Source organism: Cynocephalus volans, chromosome 2 (assembly GCF_027409185.1).
Source record: "Cynocephalus volans isolate mCynVol1 chromosome 2, mCynVol1.pri, whole genome shotgun sequence".
NCBI classification, from domain to species: Eukaryota; Metazoa; Chordata; class Mammalia; order Dermoptera; family Cynocephalidae; genus Cynocephalus; species Cynocephalus volans.
The window spans coordinates 151,526,805-151,540,000 of NC_084461.1; the positions used below are offsets into that span (position 1 = coordinate 151,526,805).

Genomic DNA, 13,196 nt, shown 5'->3' on the forward strand with positions numbered 1-13,196 from the left:
TGGACAGCAGTCGCATGTGCTCGGTGGTTTTGAGGGCACCCTATGCTAAGCACGTGCTAACATCCCACCTACGCTGGCTCACAGAATCCTCTCAGTCACCTCTGCATGGTCTGTGGCATCCCTATTCCCAGAAAAGTGGGCCCTGGGGGGGTTAAGTGACTTGCCCAAGGTCACACATCTATCATCTGAGACTCAAATGCAGTTTGACACCATAGTCTAAGGTGTTGACAGCAATGGAATGGAAATTATTTTACCATTCTGAGTGGAAGTTTCTGAAAATAAGAGTAATAAATGCTGTATCTCCGAGGGTAGGTGTGTCACTTAAAGGCAATAATGAGGTTGTCCTCAGCCCCTCCATTTGACCTTCCTCCTCCTCTTCACCCTGGTCCAGGCCCCCTAAGTAACTCTGTGTGTAGTTCCTGGGGCAGCCAGGCTCCACATAAAGTGGGGTCTTCCTTAAGCTCCCAAGTCCTGGGGCCATTGCCCACAGTACGATGACAGGGGTGATGAGAGCGGCAGCCCCTGAGGAAGCCTTTCTCAGGGACCTTTCTCCCAGGTCTGAGGCTTCCTGCACCCCTTCTCTGGGAGTGACGCCAATTCCATCTGTGACCAACAGAGGGCAGCAGCAGCCTGGGGAAGACCTGGAGGCCCAGGCTGCAGAGGGGCACACACAGGTGTCCTCCCGCAGGAGGAGGACAGATGCCAGACAAGGCCAGGCAAGGTTTCCAAGGGACGGAGCACCTCTGCTTCACCTGGAGCAGCCTACCTTATATTTCTTCATAAGGTGCCACTTAAGATGCTGTCAGACCGAAGGCTCTCTGGCTGCTGCTATTACTACTGCTGCTACCGCTGGTTAATAATAATGGTAACCCGAGGGCCTTCTACTTAGAAGATCTTTAATTTTCCTTCCAGACTGACAATTCTGTTGAGAGTTGTAGGCAGTCCAGGAATTATTGAGCAAAAATACTATGCGTCCACCAGTATTACCTCATCCGCTCTAAACAGAATTGACATCTCAAAAATCACTGTATTACATAGAAAACACCCATCTGCTGGATACTTACGTAAAACAAACATACCTCCAGGGACACACTGGCCAGGGCCAGGCACTGGAGCCAGACTTCCTGCCTCTGCCACTAACTCTGGAACCTTGGCAAGTTACCCACCTCTCTAAGCTCATTTTTCTCATCATAAAGTAGAAGTAAGAGTGGAGCCAACTCACAGGGTTGTTTCCTGTGAGGTGTGGACAGGGTGACGCAGGGGACGCATAGTATCTGTGCTCGGTAATTGCTGGGCCGTCTGTGGTTTGGAGGATAACTGTCCTCACACGTCCCCTGGGCCCAGTGTCACCTGTAGAACCTTCCTCTCCTCCCATGTCTTCCTCCAATCACTTTGTAATTCAAACATTCACGCATGCTCTGCCAGGTCTGCACCTGCTCACAGGTCAGATGCCCACTGTCCCCCTCCGTGACTCAGTTGGATGAGTTTCAGCTGTGTGTGATCAAACCCCCACCCCCAAATTCTGTTGGACCGCAAAGAAGTTTATTTCTCTCACACATTAAGAAAGGCAGGAGGTGGTTAGTACACAGCTAGTAAAGCAGCTTCAAGAAATCGTGAAGAACTTGGGCTTCTTCTATCTTCTTGTTCCACCAGTATTGGTCCGTGGCTGCTAGTTTACGGCCCAAGGTGGTTGCTTGAGCACCAGCCATCGGTTCCATGGATGATGGCAGCCCGGTTTCCAATGGTGGTAGTGGCTTCCAGAGAGATTAAGGAAGTAGAATCAATAGGACACGGTGATAGGGTTTGCTATGGAACTGGGGAACAGGGAAATACCAAGGCTGACTCCTGAGGGCCTGACATGAGAACCAGATGGATGTTGTCCCCATCTCCTGAGACAGGGACAGTGGTCCCATGGCCAGGAAGTGGTGGGCACTAGGGAGTCACCATGCACATTAACATATCAATGCTGTGAGAAGGCACGTGGGGAAGAGATCTGTCTAACCCAGCCTGGTGCTAGAAAGACATTAGCAGGGTGTGGAAAAGTCAAGGTTAAATACAGGTGAGCTTGTGCCTAGAGCTGCTGCCTTGAATTTCAGGTGAACATTTCCCTTATAGTTTGGGTTGTGTGACCCTGAATGACGTGCTCCCAAATTATAGGCCAATATCTAGAGTTGGGTTAAATTGAATCATTTTGAGGAAAAAATTGACAGTGAAAGTGTTTGACTGGTACTTCAGGCTTTTGACAACAGAAGAATGTCTGTTACACCAAGGATATAAACGCAGAAATGGAACACAACCATGAGGGGACACAAACCATGTTAATAACATCTCCCAGTGTGTGCCAGGCATGTCCATATGTATTTGGGGAGAAGGATCGGTATTTAAAATTCTCAGCCCTGTCTTGCCTGAGACTCCAACATGCCTCTGGAAAACCATGAAGCTTGGGAACACCCTGCAAGGAAAACACCAAGTAGAAGGTGGACTTGGCCTGGGATGAGCAGAAGAGACTGTTCCGCTTTCTTTCAACACACAGGGAAGGGGCAGGGGAAAGCATCACTGTTTAAAGGAGAACCCAAACTCCACCCCAGAGTTGCTAATTCCTTTTGGCTTGCAGCTGTGCAGAGGATTAAAATAATTCGACAAATTATTTTAGCAACCACAAATTCCCTGGTTGCTAAGTAAAAATAATATATCTTGCAAAGTAAAAAGAACGTATCTGCTGCTCCCTACCCCAAGGAAAAGATTCAAGCAGAGGTGATCCCCACCTCTCAGCCCAGAAAGCAAATTCTCTTTTATTGCCTCCAGATGTGCCTTCAAGCTCATTGTACTTTGGGTCCCGCTGCCCACTGGCCTGTGGTCTCCCTGTTCCTCTGGGTCCCTGGGAGGAGCCTCCTTCCAGACCCCACCCCTATGCCTTATCACATTTCTCTCAGCCTGTTGACCTGGTCAAGGTCAAGGCATAAAGAGAAATGCACAGGAGCCTCTGCTTGGCTCTGCAAAGATAGAGACAACCTTTTCAGAGCCTGGCTCTCCCTGGATGGGAGGGCCTGCATGGGCTCAGCCTCTGGAAGAAGGTGGCTGTCATCCCCATCTGTGTTCTCTCTTGCAGGTAAGTCAGGTTCGAGCAGTCAGGAGGGCTGTGTGATGACACTTGGCAGTTTGGGAGCAAAAGCCACCACAGTAAGACACGATTGATTCACACAGTAAGACACGATTGATTCATTGCATCTCAACTCTCTGCTGGGATGGACTTCCACGTGTGGACTGCCATCCCAAAGGAGACTTCCTCTGGGTCTGGAAAGGGGATGCCAAGACTCAGGGTCCCACTGAGGGCTCCTAACCTTGGTTGGGGGAGACAGAGGAATGGTGGCTTCTGGGACCATCAGGCCAGAACCTGGCCTGGTTGCCTGTGCATGTGGCTTGCACTGGGCTGCCTGCTCCAAGGGGGCACCTCCCCATGATCTATGACATTGGCTCTGAAGAGCTTTTTCTGGCAGCTTCAAATGGCCGAGACCTACTGGCATGGGATGGAGGGATGCAGGAGCTTTCCGGGACCTCATCTGTCCTGCCTGGATTCTCCAAAAGGGCCTCGTCCTCGATGGCATGCAGCCTGGGCTGTTTCCAAACTCATAGCATCCCACCAGCCATGTCACAACACCCCCCACCCCCAGGCTCTGTCTCCCTTCCTATCACCTTTCTCCCACCCATCACCTGCTGTCACATTTCCAGCCAGAGGGAGCAAGTTTTAGACTCTAGCTACCTGTGCATGTGGGAGATTGGATCGTGATATCTTTGTAGGGCCAGGTTTCTGAAGTGACATTTGCTTTCTGGCACTGAAATGTCAAAAGCTCATGAGGCACCTGCTAGGGCAGCACATAGAGCATTCAGTGTGTGTGTGTCCCCAAGCTCTCTCCAGTTCGCTTGGTGCTGCCAGCGTGGTCAGGACCTGGTGGTGAACCCTCTGCTTACCTTCTGGTGTTGCCTCTTCACCTTCTCCATGGCTCCAGTCCTCGGGACCCCAGCACGGACCAGAGCCTGGGCAGAGCTCTCTCTTGCCTGGAAGGCAGATTGGGAGAGTTTTTGCCAAGTGCTATGCAAATTCATTTTCTCTGGATTTTAAGGGAAAAGGATATGCCAGGGACATGCAAATTACTGTTGCACATTGCCTTGGGAATAGGAGCTTGCAAAGGGCTTGCAGATGCTTTCTCCTAAGGTGCTTCAGAGTGGATGCTCCCAGGGCTCTGTATCCATTGTGAATATGGAATGACAGGATAGATGTCCTCAAGCCCCAGCTTTAAAAAATTAAGCCTGGGGCTGGAAACCCAGGATTTTGCCCCAAGATGCCCTCTCTGAGTGAAATTTCCCTGAGACTGGGCAAGTACTTTGGGCCCCAGGATACTGACAGGAACCTCAGTTAGGGATCTGCCTCCAGAGAGCAGAGGGCACTCTCTCCCCAGGGAAGACCCCATGTCCTCCCCTCGAAGCCCAGGCCAACTCATCTCCAGACCCTGCATCCTCACATCTCCTGGGGTGAGGGACTCCTGCTCCCCTGGGCCCCAGCCTAGTCTCTGGGGTCCCAAAGCAATACCATTTTCTTGGGGGTGTTTCAGCCTGCCAATCAGCTTTATTTTCCCCAAATCAGATGTATGGAATGTTTCTGCTCATACATCACACCAATCTTTTCATAACCCCAGCATCCTGGAGGGAGGGAGCGGGCAATTGAAATGCCCCATCTCGTAACAGGTGCTGGGAGTATGTTAGGACTGGTGTAGTTCTTCACATACATCTCTAGTGTGATAGCCACAAAAGCCCTGTGAGCAAAAGTATAGCTCATTTGTAAGCACTTTAAATGTATCTTTTTAAAATAACTGTAAGGTCATCCGTCGATGTGATGAAAAACCCTTAGAGGGCACAGCAAGGACAGAGACCCAGCCCCAAACCCAATGCAGGGACCCTTTCCTCCAAGCCCCTCTCAGCCACCCCCGAACACCCCAACCCACTGGAACCTCTCCTGTCTGTGAAGTGCCGCCTCCTATCACAGATGAGGATACCCATGCAAGACCTGACTCACAGGTCCTCTAGGCACTTCCTCAAGTCACACAGACCCTGCCCCCGAATGTCTCCACCTCTCCCCCATGCCTGAAGGGCTCCTTCTCCAGATGTCCTCTCTCTACCAAGGTCTTCACTTCATCTCCCCTGTAGAGTACAAATACCCCTGAGAAGGGCAAGCCACAAAGATTCTCCTATTAGCAGCCAGCATTTGCTGAGCAATCTCTATCTGCCCCCACCACGGGAAGAGCTGTGCAGCCCCATCTCCCTCAATCCTCACAGCCTCCCCAGGTGGTGTGTCCAGACATGGGAGGGAACTGAGGACCAGGCAGCTAGATGATTGCCCCAATCACTCAGTTACACTCAGTACACTACAGAGGACCCCTGGCCATCATTGCCTTTCACCAGTGCCGTTGGCTTTCCAGACCCAAGGAGGGAAGGGGTATCTAAAGCTGAGCAACTGCCCACTAGAAGCAGGGGAAGCCTTGAAGACTTCGAGGAGAGGGAGCCCACATGTATTGAGCACCAGCTGTGTACAGTGCCAGGAACTTGACACTCATCGTCTCTAATGTTACAGCCCCCGAGTGACCGTGAAAGCAAATGCAGTGTCCACCCTCCCAATGCGCACTGTCATTAGATTATCCCAGCTCACTGAGTAAAGGTGGTCAGCACAGTGCCTTCATTAGCCTCCAATCGTGCTTTCTGAGTATTGTCATCAGAGCGAAGCCTCAGGGCCCACCAGCCCCACAGCCAGGTGTAAAGGACAGATGTGAGGGAATCTCAAAGGGGATTTACGTCAAGCCCCTCCCATCCCCCCTTTTTAACTTGTCCACCTGTGAAACCTGCCGGTGTCTGCATCAAACCCAGCCAGAGCAGGGCTGAGGGATGAGGGCAAATCTGGGAGAAGTGAATTCAAGTGCAGTGATAAAAAATCAATATTCCTTGTGATGCAGTATAACTTGCTCATATCATTTCACTTAATCTTTAAGGCCACAACCTTTTTAAAGTTGGGATCATTATTTCCCCACTGGAGGAAACTGAGGCTCTGAGGGGTGAAGTGATTTACCCAGGATCAATCAGTTAAGATCAATCAGGAAGATGCATGTGTGGCCTCTCTTGCTGAAAGCTCTCTTCCTTCTAGCAGTGCTCGGTGGCTAATTTGAGCATGAGCACCCTTGCTGATGAAATGAAGGCTGACTGTAGGTCGGCATTTCCCAAAGTGTGTGCTCCTCAGAAAAGTAGTTCCTTGGTTGTCTGTAGAGGTTAAATAACAAAGAGATCCTGTAGTTATGTTAGACAGGACTCTTTTGATTACTAGGATAACAAACCCACCTCAACCAGGCTTTAAAAGGAAAGGAGGGTTTAAATTGGATTAAAAAAAGAAGGCGGCACCATGCTAACACTAATCAAAAGAAAGCCACAGTAGCTATATTAATTTCTGACTGAGCAGACTTCAGAGCAAGGAAAGTTATAAAGGACAAAGAGGGGCATTACATAATAATAAAGGGGTCAGTACTTCAGGAAGACATTACAATCCTTAATGTGTATGCACCTAACAACAGAGCATCAAAACGCACGAGACAAAAAATGATAGAAATGCAAGGAGAAATAAATGAAACTGCTGTTATAGTTGGAGACTTTAGCACCCATCTATCAGAAATGTACAGATATAGCAGGCAGAAAATCAGTAAGGACATAGCGGAATTCAATGGCACCATCAATCAACTGGATATAATTGACATTCATAGACTTCTTCATCCAACAACAGCAGAATACATATTCTTCTCAAACTCCCATGGAACATTCTCCAAGACAGACCACATTCTGGACCATAAAACACACCTTAACAAATTTAAAAAGAACATAAATCATACAAAGTCTGCACTCAGACGACATGGAATTAAACTAGAAATCAATAACAGAAAGATAGCTGGAATATCCCAAAATACTTGGAAATTAAACAACACTCTCCTAAGTAATGCACAGGTCAAAGAAGAAATCTCAAGGGGAATTAAAAAATATTTTTAACTAAGTGAAAATGGAAATACAATTTATTATGGAATGCAGCAAAAGCAGTGCTTAGAGGGTAATTTATAGCATTGAATGTGTATATTAGAAGAAAAGAAAGATCTAAAATCAATCACATAAGCATCTACCTTAGAAAATTAGAAAAAGAAGAGCAAATTAAACCCAAAGTAGGTAGAAGAAAAGAAATAACAGAAATTAGAGCAGAAGTCAATAAAATTGGAAACAAGAAATCAATAGAAAAAAATCAATAAAATCAAAAGCTGGTTCTTTGAAAAAATCAATAAAATTGATAACCCTCTAGTCACACTAACTAAGAAAAAAAAGAAGACACCAAATACTAATATCAGACACAAAAGAAAGGATATTACTACAGATCTCATGGATATTAAGAGGATCATAAAGGAATATTATGAACAATTCTTTGCCCACAAATTTGATAATTTCCATGAAATGAACCAATTATTTAAAAGGCACAATCTGCCAAAATTCACACAAGAAGAAATAGACAATCTTAACAGCCATATATCTATTAAAGAATAATAACCTTCTAAAACAAAAATCACCAAACCTAAACAATAGGTTCACTGGTGAATTCTACCAAACATTTAAGGAAGAAATCTTACCAATTCTCTACAATCTCTTCTGAAAGATAGAAGCAGAGGGAATATTTCTTAACTTGTTATATGAGACCTAATATCCTAGTACCAAAATCAGACAAAGAAATTATAAGAAAAGAAAACCACAGATGGATGTCTCCCATGAACATAGATACAAAAATCTCAACAAAATATTATCAAATCAAATTCAACAATGTATAAAGAGAATTATACACCACAACCAAATGGGATTTATCCCAGGTATGCAAGGCTGGTTAAACACTGGAAAATTAATTAGTGTAATTTATCACATCAACAAATTAAAGAAGAAAAATCACATGATTGTATCAATAGATGTGGGAAAAGACATTTGACAAAATCCCATTTATGATAAAAACTCTCAGCAAATGAGAAGTAGAGGGAAACTTCCTCAACTTGATAAAGAACATCTACAAAAAAAACCTACAGCTAACATCATACTTAATGGTGAGAAACTAGAAACTGTCCTGCTAAGGTCAGGAACAAAGCAAGGATGCCCACTCTCACCACCCCTAGTGGAACTCCTAGCTAATGCAATAAGACAAGAAAAGGAAATTATAGGTATACTGATTGGGGAGGAAGAAATAAAATTGTCTTTGTTTGCAGATAACATAATTGTCTATATAGATAATCCAAAAGTATCAACAACAACAAAAGAAATTCATGCAACTAATAAGCTGTTATAGTAAGGTTGCAGGATACATGTTAATATACAGAAGTCAATCATTTTCCTATATACCAGCAATGATCAAGTAGAATATAAAATTAAAAACACACTACCGTTTACATTAGCACCCCCAAAATAAAGTACCTAGATATAAATCTAATAACCTATGTACAAGAGCTATATGATGAAAACCACAAAACTCTGATGAGAGAAATCAGAGAAGAACCAAATAATTGGAGAGATATTCCATGAATATCCATGTTCATGGATAGAAGTCTCAGTATTTTCAATAAGTCAGTTCTTTCCAACTTGATCTATAGATTCAATACAATCCCAGCAAGGAGTTTTCTAGATATTGACAAACTGACTCTAAAGTTTAAATAGAGAGGCAAAAGACCCAGAATAGCCAATTTAATGTTGAAGAACCACAAAGTTGGAGGAATGACACCATCCAACTTCAAGACTTCCTGTAAAGCTATGGTAATAAAAACAGTGTGGTACTGGCAAAAGAATAGATAAATAGATCAATGGAACAGGATAGAGAGCCCAGAAATAAACCCTTATAGATCTTTGACAAAGGAGCAAAGGTAATACAACATAGCAAAGACAGTTTTTTCAACAAATGGTGCTGAAACAATGGGGCATCCACGTGAAAAAAAAAAAAATAAGACTGTACACAAACCTTACACCCTTCACAAAAATTAACTCAGGATGGATCATAGACCTAAGTGCAAAATACGAAACTATAAAACTCCCTGAAGATAACATAGAATAAAATCTAGATGACCTCGGGTACGGCAATGACTTTCTAGATACAACACCAGAGGCATAATCCATGAAAGGAACAATTAGTAAGCTTGAATTCATTAAAATTAAAAACTTCTGCTCTGTAAAAGACAATATTAAGAGAATGAGAAAACAAGCCACAGACTGGGAGCAAATATTGGCAAAAGACACATCTGGTAAAGGACTGTTTTCCGAAATATACAAAGAACTCTTAAAATTTAATGATAAGAAAACAAACAACCTGATTGAAAAATGAGCAAAAAGCCCACGCAGACACCTCACTGAAGAAGATACACACATGGCAAGTAAGCATATGAAAAAATGCTCCACATCGTACCTTACCCGGGAGACACAAATTAAAACAGCAATGAGATATCACTACAAACCTAGTAAAATGGCCAATATCCAGGACACAGACAACAACATATGTTGGTGAGAATGTGCAGCAAAAGAAACTCATTTATTGCTGGTGGGAATGCAAACTGGTACAGTCACTTTGGAAGACAGTTTGGCAGTTTCTTACAAAACTAAACATACTCTTACCATACGATCCAGCAATCATGCTACTGGTATTTACCCAAGCGAATTGAAAACTTGTGTTCACCCAAAAACCTGTACATATGTTTGCGTGATGTTTACAGCAGCTTTATTCATAATGGACAAAACTTGGAAGCAACTGAGATGTCCTTTAATAGGTGAGTGGATAAACTGTGGTACATCCAGACAGTGGAATATTACTCAGTACTAAAAACAAATGAGCTTTCAAGCCATGAGAAGGCATGGAGGAACCATAAATGCATATTGCCAAGCAAAAGAGGCCAATATGAAAAGACTTTGTACTGTGCAGTTTCCAGCTATGTGAAATTTCTAGCAAAGGCGAAACTATGGAGACAGTGAAAAGATGAGTGATTGCCAGGGGTTGTAGGGGTGGGGGTGGGGGAGTAGGAGTGACTATGTGGAGCTCAGAGGATTTTTAGGGAAGTGAAACTATGCTGTATAATGCTGCAGCAGTGGATACAGTCATTATGCACTTGTCCAAACCCATAGAATGTACAACACCAAGAGTGAACCCTAATGTAAACTGTAGACTTTGGGTGATATTAATGTGTCAGTGTAGATTCATCAGTTATAACAACTTCACCATTCCAGTGTGAGATGATGATAGTCGGGGAGCCTGTGCATGGGGGTGGGAAACTACTCTAAAAAATAAAGCTTATTAATCAAGACAAAAACACAGGGATCTATAATTTCACAATAACAAGATTGACAAGAATTAAGAAATTTAATAAAGAATTGATGACAATGTGGAGAACCGGAACTCTTATACATTACTGGTGGGAAAGTAAGTTGGTACAGCCACTTTGTAAATAGTTTGGGAATGCCTAAAATGAACCAAAAATGACCTAAAAATGCCACTATGAAGTACTGACCCTAGAGAAACTCTTAGATATGTGCTTTAAGAGACATGTGCAGGAATGTTTGTTGCAGCATCATTTATAAAAGCAAAAACTAGAAGTAAATGTCTCTCAAAAGTTTAATGAAAAAATTCATTTTATGCAAAATAAAAATACCCACGGGGACAAGATTTATTATCAAGTTTTGTTCTCAACCTTCCCCTCTTCTCAAGAATATTTGGCTTTCCCTGCCAACAAAGCTTCTTCTGTCCCAGGGCTGCCATGGTCTGTGGTTTAGTTTGTGCACTGCACAAAGTCTCCTGATGAGGGAGTGAGTGGGAGCTGAAATCTAGCCATGTGCTGCTCCCTAAGCCATGCACTCTGCTGCAGGCTACATCTAACCAGAAAAAGGGAGCATCTTTTACTTCATACAGTGATGCCATCTGTTCCCCAAACCAAGTACTTGCAAGTCTGGGTCTGCCCAGTGGGAGGCATTTTTCACATTTATCTCCCCGGATGGAGCACCATTTTCTAACTCACACAAGGGCACTTTTTATGTTAGTGGGATCCCTGCCCTGTTCACTACCCAACTTCTCTCTTCTAGTACAATCCTGTCATAACCCAGGAAGTATCCAGGATGTTTGAGTGCATCAGGAAAACGGGGAGAGAGGCAGGAAGAAAGCAAGGTGATTTCTTGTCTTTCCTCTGCCACGAAAAATTCAGGTAAGGGATAGGTGGCATGAAAGAGGACTGGAAAAGAAGCCAGAGAGGCTGACTTGATCTTCATGAGAAAGAAGTATTGGGGGCAAAGAAGAGAAAGAGATCCAGAAAAGCACACATGCCTGTGCTTTACAGAGTGAGAGGCTCCTAACCAGTTGGGAGAAAGAAGAATATCAGAGGAGAGAAATGGGGATTTTAAGAAGTATTGTTATGGTTTGTAAATTGGATACCTTTTAATGTAAAGATACACATTCTTTTTTTAAAAAACAAATTTATGGAGATATAATTGAAATACAAAAAATTGTACACATTTAAAGTACACAATTTCATTAGTTTTCACATATGGCTACACCCAAGAAATCACCACAATCAAGATATGAATATAGTCATCACCCCCGAAAGTTTCCTCATGCTGCTTTTTAATCCCACTTTCCATTCCTCTCCACCCCACCGTCTGTCACCTCAGGTAAGCACTGACCTGCTTTTTGTCCCTATAGAGTAGTTTGCATTTTCTAGACTTTGGTATAAATCAGCCATGCAGTATGTCTTCTTTCTTGTCTGGCTTCTTTCACTCAGCATGATTACTTGGGGATTCTTTCACATTACAGTGTACCTTAGTACAGATACTCTTCAACATATGGTGGGGTTACATCTCCAATAAACTCATCGTAAATTGAAAATATCATTAAGTCTAAAAAGCATTTAATATCCTGATAAACACATCATAAAGTCAAAAAATTGTAAGTCAAACCATCGTAAGTCAGAGACCTTCTGTACTTTGTTCTTTTTTATTGCTAAGTAGTGTTGCAGCGTCCATCATATGGATATACTATGGTTTGTTTATTCATCCTGTTCGTGGACACTTGGGTTGGCTCCAATTTGGGGCTATTACAAATAAAGCTACCATGATATTCATGTACAAGTCTTTTTATGGACATAGGCTTTCACTCCTCTTGGGCAAACACCTGGAGTGGAATTGCTAGATCATATAATAGGTGAATGCTTAACTTTTTAAGAAATTACCAACTTAGGATTTTCTAAAGTAGTTGTAGCATTTTATATCCCACCAGAACTCTGTTAGTAAACAGGATTTTATCAAAACTTAAAACTTCTGCTCCAAAAGACATCATTAAGGAAAAAAAACAGCAAGCCATACCTGAGAATAATACGTGCAAAGCATATTCCTGGTAAAAAATGTGGATCTAAAATATGCAAAGAGAATAACAACTGTATTTACCACTAAGGTACGAATGACTGGTACACAGAGCACATTTTAATAGGGAGCTTCCAAACTGAGAGGAATTTCCAGTCGGAGGAATTTCAGGCTCAGTCGTCAGGAGAAGGGGTTGATCTCTGATAATATATATGGAAGGTAGAAGGACTTGACCTATTCTTGGCTCTCAGGGACAACTAGGAAAAGATGGACCTCAGAGAGACAACTCTGGACTCCACAGGAAGAACTTTCCTTTATTATTATTTTTTTTAATTGATATAGTATGATATTTTGATTCATGTATACAATATGTAATGATAGAATCAGGGTCACTAGTATATTCACTGCCTCAAACATTTATTGTTCCTTTGTATTGATAATATTTAACATCCTCTCTTCTAGTTATTTGAGAATAAATTACTGTCGACTCTGGTCACCCTGCAGTGCTGGAGGACACTAGGACTTATTCCTCCTCTCCCACTCCCCCTTTCCCAGCCTTTAGTAACTAGTATTATACTCTCTACTCCTATGAGATCAAGTTTTTAGCTTCCACATATGAGTGAGAACATGCAGTGTTTATCTTTCTGTGCCTGGCTTATTTCACTTAGCATAATGTCTTCCAGGCTCTTCCATGTTGCAACGAATTACGGGAATTCATCCTTCTTATGGCTGAATAGTTTGCCGCACTTTCTTTGTCCATTGAT

The 13,196-nt window shown here is 43.2% G+C and overlaps 1 protein-coding gene across 5 annotated transcripts in view; it reads left to right on the forward strand.

Annotated features, from left to right (window-relative positions):
* Positions 1–13,196, forward strand: part of KCNIP1 (potassium voltage-gated channel interacting protein 1) — a 384,666-nt gene that overhangs the window by 291,455 nt on the left and 80,015 nt on the right. The window contains exon 3 of one of the 5 annotated variants that reach the window (XM_063085914.1): positions 12,332–12,359. The exons of the other annotated variants lie outside the window; for them this stretch is intronic. Within the exon in view, the coding sequence (XP_062941984.1) occupies positions 12,332–12,359 (28 nt within the window). The remainder of the gene's footprint in view (positions 1–12,331; positions 12,360–13,196) is intronic. 5 annotated transcript variants of the gene reach the window in all.